The 21,808-nt window shown below is 38.7% G+C and overlaps 1 protein-coding gene across 1 annotated transcript in view; it reads right to left on the bottom strand.

The window, feature by feature from the left end:
• LOC100560702 (janus kinase and microtubule-interacting protein 2) overlaps positions 1 to 21,808 on the bottom strand; it is a 124,388-nt gene that overhangs the window by 37,306 nt on the left and 65,274 nt on the right. Inside the window, exons 2-4 of the mRNA XM_003217438.4 lie at positions 17,995 to 18,265; positions 3,441 to 3,938; positions 1,941 to 2,150 (exon numbers count right to left, since the gene is read on the bottom strand). Of these exons, the coding sequence (XP_003217486.1) occupies positions 1,941 to 2,150; positions 3,441 to 3,938; positions 17,995 to 18,123 (837 nt within the window). The 5' untranslated portion in view covers positions 18,124 to 18,265. The remainder of the gene's footprint in view (positions 1 to 1,940; positions 2,151 to 3,440; positions 3,939 to 17,994; positions 18,266 to 21,808) is intronic.

Below are 21,808 nucleotides of genomic sequence, written 5' to 3' on the forward strand. Positions count from 1 at the left end.
TACACCAGTAGCTGGAACTTCTTCTGAATTTAATGACAGGACAGTATCCTCCACTGCATTCCAGGGAGGCCAGATAGTTTCTAGGGTAGAGACCAGGCTGAATTATCCGGTTTGCAAGATACAACTGCTCTGTATCCACTATGGCTGATGCCTTGGTGACTACCTAACGCTAATGGTAAGGTCGCCCCTGCATGATTACCTCAACCCACTTGGTCACAGGGATTTAAAGACTGCAGTCAAGTTATGAGATGAACTCATGAAAAAGCAGTTTCCAGTTTCCTTGCCAGTCAGGCAAAGGACTCACCTTGGGTTTAAGTCTGAGCATTAAAGGAGTTATCCATGGTGTTAAAACCCTGAGCCCAAAATAGCAAATCTTGGTTTAAAGTGCAGTCATCCCTCCACATTTGCAGCTTTACCTTTTGTGGATTTCATAATTACTGGATTTGATTAATGTGCACTCTCTATGAAACTACAGTAGAGTCTCACTTATCCAACACTCCCTTATCCAACGTTCTGGATTATCCAACGTGTTTTTATAGTCAATGTTTTCAATACATCGTGATATTTTGGTGCTAAATTCGTAAATACAGTAATTACTACATAGCATTACTGTGTATTGAACTACTTTTTCTGTCAAATTTGTTGTATAACATGATGTTTTGGTGCTTAATTTGTAAAATCACAACCTAATTTGATGTTTAATAGGCTTTTCCTTAATCTCTCCTTATTATCCAACATATTCGCTTATCCAACATTCTGCTGGCCCGTTTACGTTGGATAAGCGAGACTCTACTGTATGTTTCTCCAGCATGACTTTACAGTCAAGTATTTTCAGAGTTGTGCTGTTAGACCAAAAGATTCCTTTAAAGGTTGGTAAAAATAGATTTAGATGTGTGTTATATCAATTGATGCAAGGGACCTGCGCCCCTAACCCCTATAAAATCAGGGAGTCTATGATAAATCACTGATGGGATTTTGAGATCTCAGTGTAACTCTTTCCCCTTCTGTTCCTTCTCCTCTCAAAGTAACCCTTGAACCTATCATTGTTTTACATCTGCAATCTATATCAAATCACATCACATAATAATCCCAAAAAAGTCACATAGTTGGAAGTCTTACAGGTAAGTTTTTTGGTAGAAATCTTGATTCCCAAAGAATAATCTCAGGCTTTCCCCTATGAGTATTTGTTGATTCCACTATTTTTACATAAACAAGAAAATAATTGCTGTGGTGTGTGCCTTGTCTCATGATTCAATCATGAATGTGTATCATGGCCTTAGGAAAACCAGTACCTTTTTACCTCTGTGGACTTGCGTGTGCGCACACACCTCTGCCTGATCTTCAACATGAAAAAGTAACAATGGCTTTGCTGCTGTGGTGGAAATAGTGCAGCCCATTGCATATAACCCTTGCTCCTCCAGACATCTGGACTCAAACCCCCATGTTAAAAAATAAGCTCAAAATCACCCCTGCCCAGCCAACAACAAATTCTCAGAAACCCGTTTTCTACCTAAATCCTGTCTTAGGCGTCTATCTCACCTTGAAGCAGAAACAAATAGCTCCAAAAGTGGCCAGAAAATTACTTGCAGCCTGCGGGGGAAATGAAATGGACTTTCTGACCCCTGGTGTGTCTGCAGTTACTTCTCAGCATTGTTCTTTTTTAGGCCAGAGGGACAGTGCTTTAGAAATTGCCTGTGTAGTCATCTTCTCTGATTGATTTTTACTACTATTTCTCGTTTTTGAATAGTGGCAAGCATTACAACTGTCACTTGAGTCCATACTAAAGCGAATCCTTATGACCACCACAAGAGGGTGCATTTAATACACCACAGATGTGCCTTCTTTCTGGGAGGCAAGGCCATGATGCAAGGAGTAAACTGGATGCAGGCAAACCCCAGTGGTTCTAGTTACATTGAAACATATATAAAAACCCTTCTTACCGGACTGCTGCAGTGTTCAGAGCCATCTCCTGCTCTGCCTGGGATCTCCCTCTTGGGACTGCTCATGTTACATTCAGCCTCCTTCACTAAGAAGAGTTGCTCATCCAAAGCCTCTTTCTGTAGCTGAAGCTTCTGAACGTAACCTGTCAGGGTTTCCAGCTCTTTCTCCAAAGAAAAGATGGTTCTGTCTTTTGCTTTTATTTCATCCATCTGAATGAAGGCATATAAGGGCAGCATTAACACACAGGCACAACAAATGGATGTATTTTAAACACTTTGCATGATGTTCAATCTTCTGTGCCAGTTTTCTACATTACAAAATATCGAGGCAGCACAGATGAATAAGTCCTGTGCAGGTGTTCCATAATGTAACAAAAGTAAACAAATGAGAATACTTATCCCACCCTCACTTCATCCTATTCTTGTCATCATACCCCATATGAATATGGACAGTCCCAGATTTTGGAAAAATGACGCCCTATGGCAGTTACATTATGAGACCCCTTCCATACTTGGGCTCTGAAGTAGATACACTGAGTAGGCCTACACTGACTGCTTTGTGGCACACTCCCAGAGACAATTAGCGCTATCATTAGGCCTGGAATCACTCTGAAACAGAACACCTTCAAATTTAGAATTGCACCACATAAGTAAAATTCATTGTAAACACATTTTTTTAGCAGGATGACACCCCCCCTCCTCCCGGCCAACGGGGCCCTGTGCTTAAGCATGTCTAAGCACAACGGTAAATCCGGCACTGAACATGGAAAAGAAAGAGTTCCTCTAATGCTCTTCTTGAAATTATGAGCCTGGATTATTGGTTTTTCCATTGGAAAGGCTATATTCTGGACGCTCTTCTACTACACAACTACAGTGTTACGATTTCATTTTAATTGCCATCCTGTGTAATCTTGGGGTTCGTAATTTGGTCAGAAACACCAGAAGAACTGGTGCTGAGTCTCATCCCCAAAATAGGCTCACAACTTTGGATAATTCATTTAAAGTTTGGACTAAACAAAAAGTTTAGCCCACATATTATGGGAGCCACCTGTGGCTATTGTTTCATTGGATCAACACTATGGGATCCTTGGATTCATAGTTTGGTGAGTCATCAACACTCTTTGCAGAAAATGCTAAAGACCTTGTGAAATTACAACTCCCATGATCCCATAGTGCAGCTAAAGTGATGTCAAACTGCATTAATTTTACAGTGTAGATGTAGCAATAGCCATGTTACTCTACAAGTTAGATGACAGTGATGATGCAGAAATCAAGTGACCACCTCATACTGGCTAAATGTTCAGGAAAGGGGAGATGAGCCTCAAGATATTTTGAATATATGTTCTTTTTGCTGTCTTTAACAGTTGGTTGTTAAACAAATGAAACAATAACTCACTGTTCTTCTAATGAATTGGTACAAGTGTTATGATGGTGCTTGCAAACTTCTGTCTTGCACACTGACTCCTCAAAGTTGCTGGCCATCTAGAAGGACTCACTTACCAGTCTGCGGATATCCCTTTCACTCTCCCACTTGATCTTGGAGATGGCTTCCTGATGGGAATGGTGTTCACTTCGTAGATCTCCAGCCTTGATCTTATCTGCTTGGATCATATTATTCAGAGCTTCATCCATCTGCTTTTTGGCAGACTTTAACTCAGTGATTTCTTGCAAAAGCTTAAGGCGCTCACAGTCAAATTGTTTCCTAGCTTCTTCCCGAGCCTCAATTGTCAGGGCTGTCCGTACTTTGTCACTGCTTCCTTCCCGCAAGGCAAACAGTGCTGACTTAAGTCGCTGAATTTCACTGTCTCTAATTTTCATTGTCCGTGTCATTTCTTGCTCATGCTGCTTGATGAGGTTTTCCCGCACAGCCTGCAACTCCTTCATCTTCTCTTCATGGAGCTTCGCTTTCAGTTCAGTGATCTGCACCGTCTGCTTGCGCTGCTCCAACTCCCGGATCCGCTTGGTTTCTTGTGTTTTCTCCCTTTCGAGCCTACTTACCTGCAGAGGAAAAATGTTCTTAATAATAATAACAATCACAACAACAACAAAACAATTACAGGACCATATTTTCCTATATGAACCTGCCCATGTTTTGAGATCTTCTGGTAGTGGGGCCTTGTCGCTTCTTATGGTATTCACAGGTATGCCAGTGGAAACGTGGGAAAAAGTATTTTCAGTGACAACATCCAGATTTTGGAACTCCCTTCCCAGAGAGGTTAAACTATTAGACTGGCTGGTATCTCCTATCTTTCTGAAGGTAGCTAAATACCTTCTGAAGGTTGTTGTTGTTTCAGTAGGCCTTTGAAATCCAGCATAGTATGGCTGTATGACTAAAACAGTAGGAATCCAGGGTTCAAAGCTCCACTTAACCCTGGAAATCTATTGGGGGTGCCTCAGAGAAAGGCAAGGACAAACCCCATCTGAACAAATTCTGCCAAGAAAACTCTGTGATAGGTTTACCTTAGAAATGACTCAAAGGTATACAACAAAAACATCATCATCATTATCATCATCATCATCATCGTTGTCATCATCATCAACAACAACAGCAACAACAACATGGTCTTAGAAGTAAAGCCATCATGGTGTAGTGATTTGAGCATTGAACTATGACTCTAGAGACCAAGGACTTCTTCACATGGCCCCTGGGGCTGTGCCATTTCACCAGCAGTTGTCGGCGAAAGGGCAGGTGTGGGGGGTGTCTCATGGATGTCCCACTCACCTTTTCTCCTTCCCCATCACATTGGTGTTGGCGTCCTGTCCCTATCCCCATTCAGACTCATAGGCAAAAGCAAAGCCCATCTGAATAAATCCTGCCATAAGTCAGAAAAACTTCAAGACACATAAGAACCAAATAAAGACCTTAGAAGACTAAGGCCCCATTAACACTGACTGCTTAGACCATTGTGGGATCAGATCAGCCCTCGGGTGGCTATACAGTGAACAGGGGTCGAGCTGGCGTAAGCCGGGAAAAGCAGCTTAACACAGTTTTCACCCCAGGTTAAGCTATTTCAGATAAAAATCTGATTCTTTAAGCAGGAGTCAGGTTCTTCACTGAGTTAAGGTCTGTCCAGACAGTGGCAGCTGGTTTAAAGAAGAGATGGCTGCAGCTGTCTCAACAGCCATCTCACATCCAGGAAAGCTGGATGACTGTCCCCTCCCACTCTCTGTCCCCGTGTCTATGCTGGCTAGAGCAGTGACACGATCGCCTACCATATCCTTGGAGGGGGTGGGGGTGGGTGGGTATGTGATCTGCTAATGAGGGATGGGGGAAGAAGAGGAGGGCTTCCCTCTTCATCCTCCAATCCTCTTTCATGCTAGTAGGAAGGAATAGGATCCAGTAGTGGAAGGACTACCACCCAGGATAAGGTGGCTATGTTGCTGCTGTAGCCAGCAGTGACACAGGCACAATGGAGCTGAATTGGTTTTGGCATGGCTGAGCAATGGGATTCCTTGGCTGCTGGTTTTGGCATGGCTGAGCAGTGGGGTGTTTTGGCTCAAGGAGTCTTTGTTGGGTCCCAAAGCAGTCTGGAACCAGGCTGGAACCAGCCTCTCAGACAATGGCTCCAAACTTTTTTTTTGTCTGTGTAGAACCACCCTAATTGCTTAGTGGGAAAGGCCCTTCCATAGTATGCTGCATTGCCTATTAATTGCTTCCTTTTCAATAGTCATATGTTCAGTGGTTTTGACTTTATTGATAATTTAATTACATTTCTAACTTTTTAGTTTTATTTGTTTTATCTTTTATAAGCTACCTTGAGGCCCCACATGGGAAAACAGTGGAATGATGATAAAAGTTGATCCATCACAATCATAACCACCATCTTGTATTTTTACTGTTATGACCACAGAGATTCTGTAATCCTCTATACTCACAGAATGTGTCATTGTTGTATAATTGCAAATTACTTGGGGTTGTCAAAGAGTGTGATTGCTTTGAGCAACCGGTTCAACCTCAGCTTTGCCAAAATGTGAACAGTGAATCCTAAGCAATTCACACCTTTCTTAAAACGTGCAAGTTAATCTGCTTTCTTTCTTGAGGGACTTTCACACAGCCTCTACTGCAATCTTTCTGAATGGCAGAGGCAAATCTAGGATTTTTGTTGTTACTGTGTTCTTACTATGTATTCTAACATATTGTACATATGGATGGTAGGTTTAAAGTACTAAATCAAAAGATGCAAGTGCTTTATGCAAAAAGGAAAAAAAACATGATGAAGGCAAAAAGGACACTGCCCTACTGGTGAGTCACCTGACACAACTATTTTAATTGATAGAACAAAATTTAATGTATTACTATTTAATGTTTATACTGTTCAATGTATAAACATTAAATAGTACATTACCCACTGGAAAGTCACTAAGGTTACTGCAAAGGGAAAGAAGGGCAGGAAAGTCAAGTTCACTTTGATTCTGTGGTCTACTCCAGTTGAGGCTGGCGCTACACTGCCATATATTTCAGATTATCAAAGCAAATAATCCACATTATCTGCTTTGAACTGGATTATATGAATCTACATATAATCCAGTTCAAAGCAGATAATGTGGATTATTTGCTTTGATAATCTGAAATATATGGCAGTGTAGCGCCAGCCTCAACTGGAGCAGACCTACAGAATAAAAGTGAACTTGTTAAATTATACAAGTTTCATTGATTCAATGGATCCAGTCTAGTTGGGACCAACAAGTGGATTGATATCAATATGCTTCATTCTCCTGTCCTCTTTTTTCTTTCTCTGCCTGAGTCCTTTGTTTGGAGCCTGTAAGATCATAAGATGATCATTTCATTTTATTGGTCTGGAAGAGTAGCTGTGTTTTGGCGGCTTTTCATTGAACAGCAAAGGGGAAACAGTTTTATAAATAAGCAATAATTAAGAGTACTGGAGCCAGAGTGATGAACTGGTCTGAGCATTTTACTAGGATTCTGGGAGACTATGATTTGAATTCCCACTCAGCCACAGAAACCCCCTGGATGACCTTGGGCAAAACAAACTCTCTCAGCCTTAGGGAAAGATAATGGCAAACCTCTTCGGGATTGATTTTTGCCAAGAAAACCTGAAGACAGAGATGCCATAAGTTAGAAACATTTCGAGGGTACATAACAACAAATTAACAGTACCTCCTGATAGGCTTTAGCATTTTGTTCAGCCTATAGTCAGGGATTTTATCTGACACTGTGGGTGCTGGGCTGGCCACTACTTAGTTGCTGTTAAATGCCTTCAAGTCATTTTCAACCTATGGCAATTCTAAGGCAAACCTATCACAGATTTTCTTGGAAAAATTTGTTCGAGGTGGGGTGGGGGGTTTGCTATTACTATTTCTGTTTCTAGTAATAGTTCAACTGGACAATTCTCTTTGGAACTGTAAACTTCCATCTGTATCATCTTATTTAACACCAGGCAAAACACAAAGTAATATTTTACATTTATCCATCCATCTTCACTGAAAATACATTAACGGAAATGCTACCTACTCAAGGACATTTCTTCAGGGCCAGCTTAAAGTATTTTGTTGCCTGAGGCAGAAAACAAAAGGAAAGCTTGGGAAGGCACTTTTAAGAAGAATGGATAAAATAACTTAACTGAGCAGTGGCAAGAAGGTGCTCTGAGGCTTTTACATTCCTCAAGCTACTTGATAGGTACAGTAGAGTCTCACTTATCCAACACTCGCTTATCCAACGTTCTGGATTATCCAACGCATTTTTGTAGTCAATGTTTTCAATACATCGTGATATTTTGGTGCTAAATTCGTAAATACAGTAATTACTACATAGCATTACTGCGTATTGAACTACTTTTTCTGTCAAATTTGTTGTATAACATGATGTTTTGGTGCTTAATTTGTAAAATCATAACCTAACTTTATGTTTAATAGGCTTTTCCTTAATCTCTCCTTATTATCCAACATATTTGCTTATCCAACGTTCAGCCGGCCCGTTTACGTTGGATAAGTGAGACTCTACTGTATGTCAAAATTGAGAAAACAGGGCACCCATTGTTGTCAAGACAAGTTATTGTGATACCCAGCCACTTCTCTATTCATGCTTATTAGCAGCTAGGGAACATGTATCTCATAGTATCTCATAGCTATTCAAGTGAAACATGTTGCTTGTTTCATAAAGGACAGTGGAGATGTTGGTACAAAGTAAAAATCAAACCTTTCCTCCTATGAACATCCAGTTCAAATATTTCTCCCTCTAGGTTGTAGAATTGCCTCGGGAAGTATCTATCACCCACAGGGCAAGGCAAAAGATTATGACTTCACAAACAATAGTTCCTATTTTTCAGAACATTTCTGAAGAGTAAATTCAATGACATTGCATCTACAATGTTGTGACATATTAACAATTTGCTCTACTGTTGTTTGACTATAGTTCCTAACTCTTAATTGGGTACTGATTCACATAGTTTTACAGCTGCTAAATCATGCTTTAATTTTACATGCTTAACTTTGTTTCTTATAGCCTTAACTAGATTGTAGTGACATATTTGCCTATTTCTAAATAGTTGCCTATATTTCATTTGGTAATTATGGAAGCATATGAAAAAAGCAAAGGTGGAAAGAAAAAATGCTTGGGGTGGGGGTGGGGGGTTAAGAGTGTCCAAAACCTTCAACAAGAATTCTTGACAAGCCCCAAAATATGCCTGAGGATATTCCATATCTCCAACTAGACTCTGTTATTTCGTCTCTCCGTGTCTGGAGAAGGGAAGTAATTCAGAGAGAAAGATCATTATCATAGCTGGTGTATAATGATGATGTCTGCATCATTGTGAGCCAGCCAACAGAGCCCAGATGGTTAGGCAATAGCTTCCTGATTCTAGTCTGGCTTCTCTCCCCAAACCTTACACAGGGAAAGGAGAGGGATGAGTCAGGAGCGGATCCCAGAAGGCTATAGCCTCCAGATCCTCACCTGCTTTCCCACACACTCCTAATTTTGAACGTTGGATCTCCTCTCTTCCTTCCTTCATGAGACTCCTTTGAAAATTTTATAGTTTTGTAGATGTTTGGCAGGAGGAAGAAAATTGATTAAGTTGCTTGTTCTTTCAGGAATGAATAATTTAATACCGCATATTCCAAAAAAAGGATAAAAAAGAAAAAAGGGGATGGGAGAGAGATAGAATTAAAATACAGTATAAACGTGATTTTAAAAATCATAACCGTTTAAAAGGATTATAAATGTCAAAAGAGGGCAATATTTAAATCTTAGGGGCAGACGTGGAATTTCTGCCTCATGCTAAAATGACTTAAATGACTAAAATGACATATAAGTTCTCTGTGGAGGGTATTCCTCAAATAAAGCACCACTGCAAAAAGATTATCTCCATGGGTCCTCCTGTGGTGAACAGCAAGCATTGGATGGGTTCCTTTTGTGCACTTGTGCTGTCATTATAATCATTATTTTATTGTGAATTTTAATTAAAAGTTTGATACAATCTCTCCAAGAATGGCAAAATAATGCACATATAATAAAAAAAAATAACATGACAAGAATAGAGTATATATCAAAATGTTATGCCCAGGGTTTGCAATACCACGTACTGCCAAGATAATTCATATACAATTTATCATGTTAATTATCCCAGCAGACCCTGCTATATGTTACTAAGTACACCTGGGATAGTATACATCATTTTCTTTGTGATAGCATAGTTGATAAATGGGAAACATTGGCCACAGGAAACATCCCCTATTGAGTCAAATCAAATGTCTCCTAACAGATTTGGTAATTTTCCTGTGGGTGCCAGCAACTATAGCTTATTCCACCATCTGTCAAGATATTTTCAGTTGATTTCTAAGCTGTTCCCACTTCTACGTGGCCTACTTTCCTGCATAACATGCCATAAGTAAAATTTGAGGGATAATTTGAAGGCTGCTTCTCCGACTTAAATGCCGTTAAGTCCATCTGGGAACAGTACATGGTGTGTGAGCCATGCTTGAGAGAAACCAAGTTCATTGTTGGTAGATCTGGAAATCTTTCAGGAGAGTAACAGTCCACAACTGCAAGTTGCTACCATCATAAATATCCAAGGGTTCAACAGAACCATAAAACAAAATCAAAGGTCTAAACCAGTCAGAGAATCAAAAACAGCAACTCTGAAGAAACTGGCATTATATAATAAAGGAAAAACAGACGAGAAGTGTTGGAAATGTGGAAGGAAAATTGGCACTTTCCTCCACACGTGGTGGGAGTGCAGTGGGGTAAAAAAAATTATGGTACAAAGTGTATTAAAAATGACGAAAATCTTACAAAATAATTTGAATTCAAACCTGAAACTTTTTTATTGGGAATTACAGAGCCACATGTAGACAAAAATACAGATAAACGTATATTTTATTTAACGACAGCGGCTAGAATTATATTGGCACAGAGATGGAAAAGTAAGGAAACTCCTAATACTGAAAAATGGATCTCTAAAGTATTGGACATTATGAACATGGATCTTTTTACACAAAAACTGGCCCAGGATAGAACACCAATTAACAGAACGGATTGGAAACCACTGCTAGATTACTTACAAAAAGAAAAAAATAAATATGTATATAAAGTTAGATTATTGAGAAGCCCAGGGCGATTCTAAAAGGCAAATGTATAGTTATCTATGCAATTACAAAGGATAACGTACTGGGGAAAAAATGCCACGGTATGGGCTCTGAAAGCAGTAGGAAAATTATAGCAACTGTATTTATAGGGTTTTTTTGTTTGTTTTTTAAAAAGTTTTTTCTCTTTTTTTCTACCTTCTCTTACCCCGTTCCTCATATTCCCTGCCCGACCCACCCTCTCTCCCCCCTTCCTTGTTCACCTTTCATTCCCCCCCCCCATTTTTACTTTATCAAGAAAAATGATATCTATATGTTAAAGAAAATATAACATTGTTGCTTACAAATCTTGCAATAAAAATTATTTATAAAAAAATAAAATAAAAGCAAACATTGAATTGCAAAAAAACAACAACAACCCAGCAACAGTAGCTTCTGAGATGACATCCACTATTAAATATGATGTTTCAAGTGCTATGACATAATTTATAACACTGAAGGCTCCCTGCCCTATCTATCTAGCTTCCCAGTGGTGTTTAATTACAGCCCCACACAAAATCTGAGGAGAGTATGGCTACCTGCTTCTACTTACACTTTTCTTGAAACCTGAGGGACTATTTCTCCTTGTGCTCAGATCCTGGCTTGCCTAGCAAACTTGCCTTCCTGGTGTTTAGCTGTCTAACCAGGAGTCTGTTGAGTTTCTTCTCTTTATTGGGTAAGCATAGTTCTTCAAGGACTGGAAATGACACCCAAGGAGGTTACCACAAACATAGTATGTGTGGTGAAGGGACTGAATTTTCATACTATTAGGAATATATATAAACAAAAAACTTGGTTGCCAGAGAATAAAGTGACTCAGGTGCTTAAACAAGAAGTTTGATGTCAAGTTGCACTGAAAGAACAGAAATAGCCAAAATCAGAAAGCATCACACCATATCTTACAATTATGTATCAAGGCAATAGGTTTTCTCCTCTCCTACTTTTTGTTTATATCTCTGTGGATATTGTACTTGTCATAAACCAGATAATTGCTAATGAGATGAAGAATTCTCAAAATGCCATTTTATTTTAATACAGGTCACCAAGTCGTTGCTTCATAACTAAAGCTGGAGAATGGCTTGCCTGAGACAAGAGTTATTCTGATACAGCTTTTGAAGATGACACATTTGTTGAACCCACCATCAATGTTTACTCATTGAATGGAATATCAGAAAACATAAACTATGGATATTTATGTAATACCTGCCACAACTCTCTTCTGTGGATCTTGTAGTTCGCGTGGGGGGGGGGGGGGGTACTTAGAATTCTCTAATACAATCTCCCAAACATAAATTATTATGGATAATTTGAATTACCTTTGTCGCTGTAGGCCTTCAAGTCATTTTAGCTTATTGTTACACTCAAGACAAACTTATTATGGGGTTTCATTAACAAGATTTGTTTAGAGCCTTTGTCTTCCTGTGAGGCTGAGAAGCTGTAATTTGCCCAAAGCCACTGATTTTCCATGGCTGCGCAGGGATTTCAACCTTACTCTTCAGTGTTATATTCCAATGCTCAAATTGCTTCACCATGCTGGTTCCCTACAAAACTACAAATCTTATAATCCCATAGGATGCAGCCATGATACAAAGTATCAAAGTATAATTTTGTAGTGTATACAGATGCACGTATTTACTTTTCACCCTACAGAAAAACTATGCATTCAGAGTTTCTTTATTACAAAATGGAGATCCTACTAGAATATAGCTGCATGTGCCTAGTACTGTTTCTACTGCCCAATATTCCATTCTGTGGAAGGTGGAAGATGCACAAATATTGGATGTGGTGTCAGAAAGTGTGATCCCAATTAGTTGTCCATATCTATGAAGCAGAAATGGATTTCAGTGTCAGTATAGATCTAATAGGATACAGCTTGGTTTAGTGGGTGGAGCAATGATCTTAATGGGACAGATTTAAGTATAGTTCCTTCTTAGCTAAGACACTCCTGAGTAATCTCTTCATATATTTTAAACACATGTCATTGTATAGTGGTCACACGTTAGTAGTCACACAAGGGGCGTGACTACTACATAATGAAATACAATTGGTGCCTTCTGTTTTCTGGTTTCTTTTTATTTATTTATTTATTTATTTCCAACAGCATATACAATCTTGAGAACAGTATCTAAGTCGGGAAAGTACATTGTATTTTTTTTTTGAAAGAAAAGAGAAATTGTTGATGTCTTAATACAGCTTATACGTAATATCATTGAGAATTTTAATATTTTACATATTGCTAATCTAAAATAACAATAAGCATAATAATAAGATGCTTCCCATATAGTTTAGAACTTTCTCTGCTTAATGCATATTATGCTTATAATTCTTTTACGATATTTTATTTACTTAAGTATATTTTATTTTATTTGTTTTATCCCCCCCCCCCCCTTTTAAAAAACTATCTTAACCAAAAGATGAAGAGGAGGGGGAGAGAGCTTCCCATCTGTATAAACTTGTCTTTGAGGAGAGAAGGGAGGAGGGAGAACTCCTCATTTCTTTTGTTTAAAACTACCTGTGAGAAAAAAAAGCCCGTTCTGGGACCATTGTGTGGTAGCAAATATTATGCAATGAAATAGAGTACTTTTTTCACGAATTTGTGTAGGAAACATTGCAGTTATGCTGTTGGTGATCATCTTGATCTCATGGTGGGGAAGGTTGGATTAAAACTTTAATCTGCGATATGTTATAATGTTTATTATTGTGATTCTATTTTTACAATCTCCACCTCCCTAATTATTTATATGTTAATGTTTTGTCTTACTTCTTCATATGCCCTAGTTAGGCATTGATGAGCTGGAATGTGGCTAGAGGAGGGTGACCTAAATGGTAAAAGTTTTGGAAAATGCGTTTTGAGGAGCAGCTTAAGGAGCTGGATATTTTTAGCCTGGAGAAGATCAAGAGGTTACATGATAGTCATGTTTAAATATTGGAAAGGATGTCATCTCGAGGAAGGAACAAGCTGGTTTACTGCAGCTCTACAGACAAGGAGATGGAATAATTGATTCAAACTATAGGAAAAGAGATTCCACCTAAATATTAGGAAGAACTTCCTGACAATAAAAACTGCTTGACAATGCCTCAGAGTGTGAAGGCATCTCCTTCTCCAGTGGTTTTTTTAAACAGAGGATGGATGGCCATCAGTTTGTATATTTCTGCATGGCAGGGGGTTGGATTAAATGGTCTTTGTGGTCTTTTCTGTCTTTATGATTGTGGTAGTAATCTGTGCTAAGAATTTGTTTCTTCCCAGTGGAGTAAAGATTATTACTGTGATGATGTACTTGGCACCTTTCAGAGTAAACGAAGTAAAAAAAGAGACCTCTTTCCCTGGGTGCATTTAATCAACAACACTGTGTATTGAATCTTGAAGGTACTAACAGGAGGAGAAGAGAAGAAAGAGAAGAAAAATAGATGAATACAACTGAATGAATATAGCTACAGATATTGGACTTTAATGTGAAATCCCAGTCCCTACTTTAATACTAAGCCAAAAACGTATTCTTGTGGTATGCCTTTGTACTTGCAAGAAGATTTTTTTAAAAAATTGTAGATACTTGTGTTTGTTCTTGTATGCCAAAAATATGCAAATATTTTCAAGTGGTAATGAAATCCAGAAACTGCAGCTAGTTTTATAAATGCATTTTTATTTTAAAAAATTAAAAGTGTTTGTGCACCACTCCAAAATCCTGATATGGAGTGGTCTATAGATTTTATGAATAAACAATATACATATTCAAAGGTTTCACTAACCAGAACAACAAAGGGCAAAATTCAAACATAACAATTAAGGGTATAACAATTTATTCTGGTAATGGCCGCACTTCTCTTCTGGGGAAAGTGAAGGTGGACTATCTTGGTGTGCTGTGGCTTTCAAAATGCTTGTCACTCCAGCCTTAGTAAAAGATTTTGGCTGATTTTTCTGGCATTTGCCCTGGAAATTTTGCAGTAGGAAAAACCCATGTGGTTTTGGTCCGCTGAGGGGACAAAATCTGCTCACAGGGGGAATTAATCACCTCCTGTAGTCCTTTCTGTACTCCCACATTTGCCTGAGAGAATTAGGGGATATTTGGATGCTGATTTGGGGAAAGGCACACATGGAGCTCTAAGGGTAAAAAACAAATAAAAATAGAGATCTATTGCATGAGCAGTTCATAAAACGTGGGATGCAACCTTGGATCACCATGCAGGAGTGTGGGATTTCACTTACCTTTCCCTTCAGAATACATAAGATTATTGTGGACCCTTACTATTCATTGGGGTTTGGTTCTAAGGCCTTCATGAATATCAAAATCTATGGATGCCCAGGTTCCATGATATACAAAGGTGTTCTAAAATATCATTTATATAAAATGGAGAACTCAAACAAGTGTCAGAGAAATTCTCTGTGAGATGAGAGGCTACAACAAATATACATAGTGCTCAAGATGTTGCAAAATCAAAATTTGATTTTTGAAATATTTTTCTGAATAATTTTTAAGCCACAGATGGTATAATCCATTCCATCAGAACATATGAACACAGAGGGCTAACTGTATAAGAGTTATCTGTATTTCTTACTATTACAAGCAAAAAGGAAACACTTCAAACACCATGACAACCCCAACAACACCACTACCACCTCATTGCTCTATTTCTACTAAATGCTGAAATACAGAGTGGGACTTCTACTTACACATTGTGGGAAGGATTTCAGCCAAAGCATCATTGCTTTCCTCTAATTTAAAATGATCTTCTGTTGTTAAAACTGACTGCAAACTAATGGCAATGAATCTTACTGGAGGGCAAGAGAAGAAACTCTCTGGCGGACACTATTCTGTTAGATAATAATGCAACACTGAGCTCCTTCTTTCATCTCAATTGTCTCCCTGTGAAAGAAACTGATTGCCACAGAATTGGTTGATTGTCCCCTGAGGTTACTGGTAACCTTGATGTATGGACAACCCAGAGAGGTTTTCAGGATGAAAGACTTCGTGGAAGCTAAAGCACTGCTGCTTAATTATGGAATCTATCAGCAGCCTAGATTTGTTTTGCCTGAAGCCATGCTTATTGGTGAAACAATAAAAGAGTCTGGGACATAGATGTCAATGACAACTCTCCAAACAGAGAGACATTTTTTTTTCTTTCTTAAGAGGCACCTTAGCAAATTACTAGTATGGATGGGCTGCAAATTCAAACTGGCAACGCTGAGCCATGATCCTTTTGCACACTACATAGGACTGGTGGTAGGAAGAAAACAAAAAATTGGTTTGGCTATACTAAGAGTGAACAACTGCAGCAGATGCAGTAGCCACTTGTATCTTCTGGCACATTCCAGGGATCACAAACAAACAAACAAGAACAGAAAACCATCAAAGTTAATTAAATGCTAACAAATTTTGCACTGTGAACTCAGTTTGCAGCAATTTCACTAAGATGAAAATAAAATGGAAAGTGGGAGGAGAGAAAAAGCTGGAGCATTAAAATGGAATAGCAGACGATTAATCAAGACGATACCTGCCAAATCTGGATAGTTGTTGGGTATGGCATATGAGAATGGGCCTGTTAACCATTTCATTATCTTGAAAATTTACTTGGGACAATAACTTACATAGGACCTTATATCTCAAGTCTATTTTGTCAAAGCTAAAGAGACTGGTTGCATGTATAATAATTCCCTTCAGGATAGGTGGATTACGGGTAATGAGATAGGAACATGATCTAACATAGGCATGTATTGGGACTGGAGGGGAGGGCAAAATGACAACATTGCCCACCAAAAAGAATTCTGCCCTGCTAAATGACATTATCCTTAAGACACCAATTTTCTAGCATTTTAGAGTTAGACAATGAAAATCATTCACAATATTTACATTGCTGTATTTGCATTTACTTGTTAACTTTGCCTGCCTTCTTTCTTTGGTTGATTAAACTGTATTTCTAAATGGTCATCCAAATTTTTAAGTCACTACAATTCCTGGAATTTGGGGACTCCTAGAAGATTTCATTGCAGTGCCGTGGTTTTCTTGACTGGATCTAACTATCCGGAATATGGTATTCCTCATTTCCTACTGCCTTCTACCTTACCAAGCATTGCTTTGTTTTCTAGTGAGTCATTACTTCTCGTGATATTATTTCCAAAGTATGACAATCTCAGTTTAGACCTCTTGGCTTTAGGGAATGTTTAGATTTGATTTTCTGTAGGACTCATTTTACAATCTCTGTTTCTAGCCCCAAATGAATGCTAGAAACTACTATAGTCAACTACAATAAGAAGAAAATTGAGGCAATACACTTGGCATGTGCTCTGGAGAAAATAGCACAATCCAACCAACCAAAAATAATTGTAGTGCCTTTGTTTTTAGGCCTGTTCCTGGGGTTATTTGGGGTGCTGATTCAGAAAATTGCATTGGTTAAACTGCATCAGCTTTAGCTTCTTAAATATTGCTGTCATGCTTTTTATGGGGTTCTCTGGGGGTGACGACTGGCAATCAGGGGATCCAACTGATTCTTGGGGGGGATCTAAGTCTTGACAGGAGATGGAGGAATTGGAGGGAAAGGCAAGGGAATTCATGTGAAGAGCTGGGAGCAGCTGTGGGGTATGGTGATAGGGTGGTGGTCAGTTCATCTTCTGATGATAGTTTGTAGATAAAAGTGGGTTCAGGGGTGAGGGGTCTTTGCAGAAGGCAAGGTGTTGATGTGTGTTCGTGTGCTGGGTGCTGTGTATTGGTAAAGATTCTTGTAGACTTGCTGCTGCCTGTTTTGTGTTCGGCGTTGGATTCGGATCTACAGATTGGACCTGGACCGGTTTGGCTAAAGACGCTGCTTCTGCGGACACTGGAGCAATGCTGTTTCGGATTTCTCCCGCTTCGACCCTTGACTTCGGCTGACGACACTTCCCTTCCTGTGACTCCTTTTGTTAACCATTTGTGTACTGTACCTTTTTGTTTTGCCTCAGAGCGCTTTAACTGGATGCAAAGAGCAACAAGTCAACCAATCTGGATTATCCTTCTGTTTACCTTTTGGACCAGGTCTGGTTTGGTTTTTTGAGTTTTGACCAGTGGAACTGCATTTTAGTTTTTCTGCGTCCCTTTACTTTTGTTTTTATAAACTCTGTTTTGAAGCCACTTTTAAGTCTGACCCTTTAAGGCGTCTGTGATTCCAACATATGCTCTTTATCTCAAAAACTAGACCTGATAGGGGAAAATTTGAGTCATTTTTTAAAAATCAGCGGATCAAATATATCCAGAAACAAGTCTAACATTTGAGGCACTGAAATGTGTGTTGGCCAGTGAATGAACCTGCAATACATTAAGTTCAATAAAAATAAACATTTTAAAAATAATTTATCTAGTCTTCTGTTGCTAGGTAGGCAACTTTTATTTGTATTATTTATATCATAACCACTTTTAAATTGCCTGTTCTTTACTCACCTTCTACATGCTATCATTTTTATTTATTTGTATTCCCACCCTTTTTGAAAAGTTGGAACTTCTTCACTCACCTTAGATTTCTCCTGATGCAGCTCAATTTGAATGTCTGTTAGCTTGGTCCTGAGATCTTCATTGGCAGCTTGTAAGGACATAATCAGTACCTCAGGCTTTTCAGCCTTGCTGCGTCCTTTTTTTGACATGGTTGTTGGCTACTGTGAGTCTGTGCGAGATAAATCTTCTTCAGACAGGAACAGCCATGTTTTTAATCCGTTCCCTCCAAGTTGACCCAGCACTTACTGTGCGGCATTCCAAAGGAGCCCTTCATTGCCTCCTTGGGCCGTCCTGAGGGAAACAATGGGAGAACAATGTTATTGAGAGCAATGGAAATAGGAGAGTATTTGGTAATATAAATTAGAGCAGGCCCTGATTGCTTCTTCAAAAGCTGAGAAGAACAGAAATGTGGTTTTTAGCTTGGGCTGCAGCTGCAAATGCAAGGCTCTGTTTTCCAAATCTAGTGGCATATATTGCAAGCAAACAAGAACTGTACAGTGATTCATTTGAGTCCTCATCCTTAAAGCGACTGGACAATTTAGTGCACTTGAGAAGTGACATATTTTATTTTATCTTATTATATTCTAATTGTTTTTTATTCTAAAAGAATTTACAAAGTCAACATTTTATCAATTTCTGCCAGGAACATGTTGTAGGTTATCTTACTTGACCAAATAGCGTCTTCCTTTTACATGGAAAAGATTGTAGAATACAAACAGTGCTGAATCAATAGTAGCCCAATTCTTATACTAGCAGGGAAAAGGCTGCATTTTTTGTTTTCAGAAAAGCACAAAGTGATTTTCAGCAAGGAATCCTTTTCTTACCCAACATCTTTCTCACACAATAACCTTTCAATTTAAGCTCAATAATATAATTATCCCATATTCAGAGTGTTTCTGAATGAAGCCTTTCTCACTCTCTACAAGTGTGATGTAATCTTTTCAGAAATCAGCACAGTACAGGTTTTTACATCTGCAAGTTCAGAAGCTGGCCAATACATTTATCTCTAATTGGAAGCACAATTCAAAGGGAGCTGCCAGCCCAAATAAATGTTTTCAGAGGCCCACGAACTGCAGGTAGAAATTGAATGAATAAGACCTTTGTTATTTGACTTAATGGCTTGAGGATTTCATTCCTGGATGCATATTGTGTTTGGTTCATGTTTAATAAATTAATTCACATACTCAACTAATTAATTGTTTGATGGCAGATTAAAACCAGGGCTGGGAAGCACTAGTTTAAAATGGCATCCACAATGACATGCAAGAGTTATGATTTTTACTTCCTCATGTTCTGGACGAGTCCAATTTCATCTAGTACATGCAAACAGAAAAAAATCTAGGACAATTCAGTGGGCAGAAAGGAAACTGTGACAGTTCAGCATACTGAAATACCTGCACTGAAACAGTGCTGCGGTGGTAAATTGGCTACACTGAAACATCCTTGCTGAATCATCCTATTCCTCTGCCAAGTGGCATAGGCCCAACTCAGTACACTCTGGCACAATTAGATACACAACTTAAGGTAATTCTGGAGGCTGCCTTGTATATGGAAGAGATCAAAATTATTGGCTTTCATGGACCCAAGAATGTGTGACTTGCTCAAAGTTACCCAATGGATTCCGATGGCTGAGCATAGTCCAACGCTCTTACCATTACATCAGTGCTGGATCTTATTGCAGCACTACTGTACTTGCAATATATGCCATTAGAATTGGGAAAAAGAGCTGTATTAATGCTGTTCTATTGGTTTTAATCTATTTACGGAATGATTTTAATTGGGTTTTGTAATTATTTAATATTGTTTTCTCAATTTTAAAATGTTTTTAACTACAATATATGTTTTAATGTATTTGTTGTACTGTATTTTGTAAGCTTGCATTACCCAGCAGACCAGAAGTTGTCATTTTGCCTTGTGTACCGTTTTTTTTACAAAAAGGTACCAGGATATATATGTTCCTGAGGGTGAATCGGTAAACTAATTGTAGCTTATTTGTTTGTTTTGCTGTAGTTTGGGATGTTTTGGTAAGGGTTTTGAGCAAAACTGACACTTAAAAAATAACCGGTGCTTCAGGAGAATGCAAAAATGGGGGGGGGGGATAGAGAATAGACACCAGTAGGTCCCCCCCCCCCCCCGAGAAAATATCATAGGTACCTTCTTTTAATATTTTTACAATGTTTTATAATATATACACAGCACACAGAAATATAAAATAAGGTAGCAATGATAGCCCTTTAATCTTATTGTTTCCTTTACCCCTTCTCTCCTCCTTCTGACAAGTGGAACTGTAAAGAAATAAACAAAACAGAGATGCTAAGACTGTTACATCTCCCATTTACATGGAGGTTTTAAAGAGGCAGAAGAGACCTTCATATTGTGAATGGACATTTGTAAAGAAGTGCTATTACTTTGAAATGAAATCTGCTTGAAAAGAGTACAACATATAGACCTGGGTCACTTACTTCACTTGTTGTTATAATATAGCCCATCAAAGATTTAAATTATATCATTAATACAGAGACAGAATATGAGGTCTTGTTTAGCTCAGGGGTGGCATATCTGAATTCCATGTAATATGTTGCATTGGCTCAAGATTTTTGTTCAACCAGCAATCTTATCCCCCACCTCTTTAAATGGTTTCTGCACCTGTCAGTTGCAGTAAGGAAATGGGAAATATATTGGTAATGACTGCTGAAAAAGAAACCCGGGAATCAGAAGGCAAATCAAAGGATATTCATTGTAGTCTGTGTTTGAACATTCGGGCTTGGTAGAATCAGAACTGGGGGAGAGGACGGGTCCTTTTTGTTATTTATTATTTATTTTTTTAAAGGCTTCTGGAAGACACAATTAGGGAGATAGGACTTGTCACAATTCCCACACTGACAACTGTCAAAATCTCCAATTTAGTTAATTAAATGTGCAAATTAGCAGTGGCACATCCATTCAGGATAAACTCCAGTGCTGATTTCACTGTTAGACTATTCATGCTGAATATCAATACCAGCTGCCTGTACAGAAGGTCCGTTGCCCAGTGTAGCTACTTGCCAGCACTGTAGTCCATGTTATTAGGCCAATTGTAATTAATCATTAATATGAAGGTATAAATGGTTGGAAATTCTTTAAAGCAACATGGCTAATGGACTAATATGGCAACAAATTTAAAAAAACAACACAAAACAGTAAAAAAAGGAAGAGAAAGTAGATCTACATGAACACACTCGAACATATACAAGGAGACACTTCTTTAAAGTTGTGAATTTTAGTGAATGGCTTTTGCCGTGTTGTGGAGATCACAGCAGTGAGAAAAATTGCTCTGGAGATGTATCTCCTCCTTGCCTGCAGGTTACCCCACAATCTGAACTCTCTAATGGTGCTGCTGATGGCACGCATCACCAACCGCAGACCTGCAGTCTGAGCATTGCTCAGTGTGCTTGATGCGCTGTTTTAAGGTCAATTTACAATGGGGGCAGCAGTGGCCCATAAAAGATGGATGTCTTTGCTTCCAAAATAAGATGCCTTGGCTGTTTATGCCTGAGAGCATAATAAACGTTGATTAAAGATATCATGGCTATCCAGATGGGATGCCTCAGTGCTACCCAGATAGTATGGAGGCAATAGAGGGTGTGACGTGTTTAAATGGAGAAGAAAAGCTAAATTATCTGAAAAACAGTGAATGATGAAAGGAACAGAGAAGAAGGCTGTAGAGAGGTGTGAATATGAGCTGGAAGTGCTTTTGGAAAGGCTTGTTTGTTTCCCCTTGAATAATCTTAGGCCCCTTCTATACTACCATATAATCCAGATTATCAAATCAAATAATTCACATTCTGCTTTGAA

The sequence above is a fragment of the Anolis carolinensis genome, chromosome 2 (genome assembly GCF_035594765.1).
Source record: "Anolis carolinensis isolate JA03-04 chromosome 2, rAnoCar3.1.pri, whole genome shotgun sequence".
Lineage (NCBI taxonomy): Eukaryota > Metazoa > Chordata > Lepidosauria > Squamata > Dactyloidae > Anolis > Anolis carolinensis.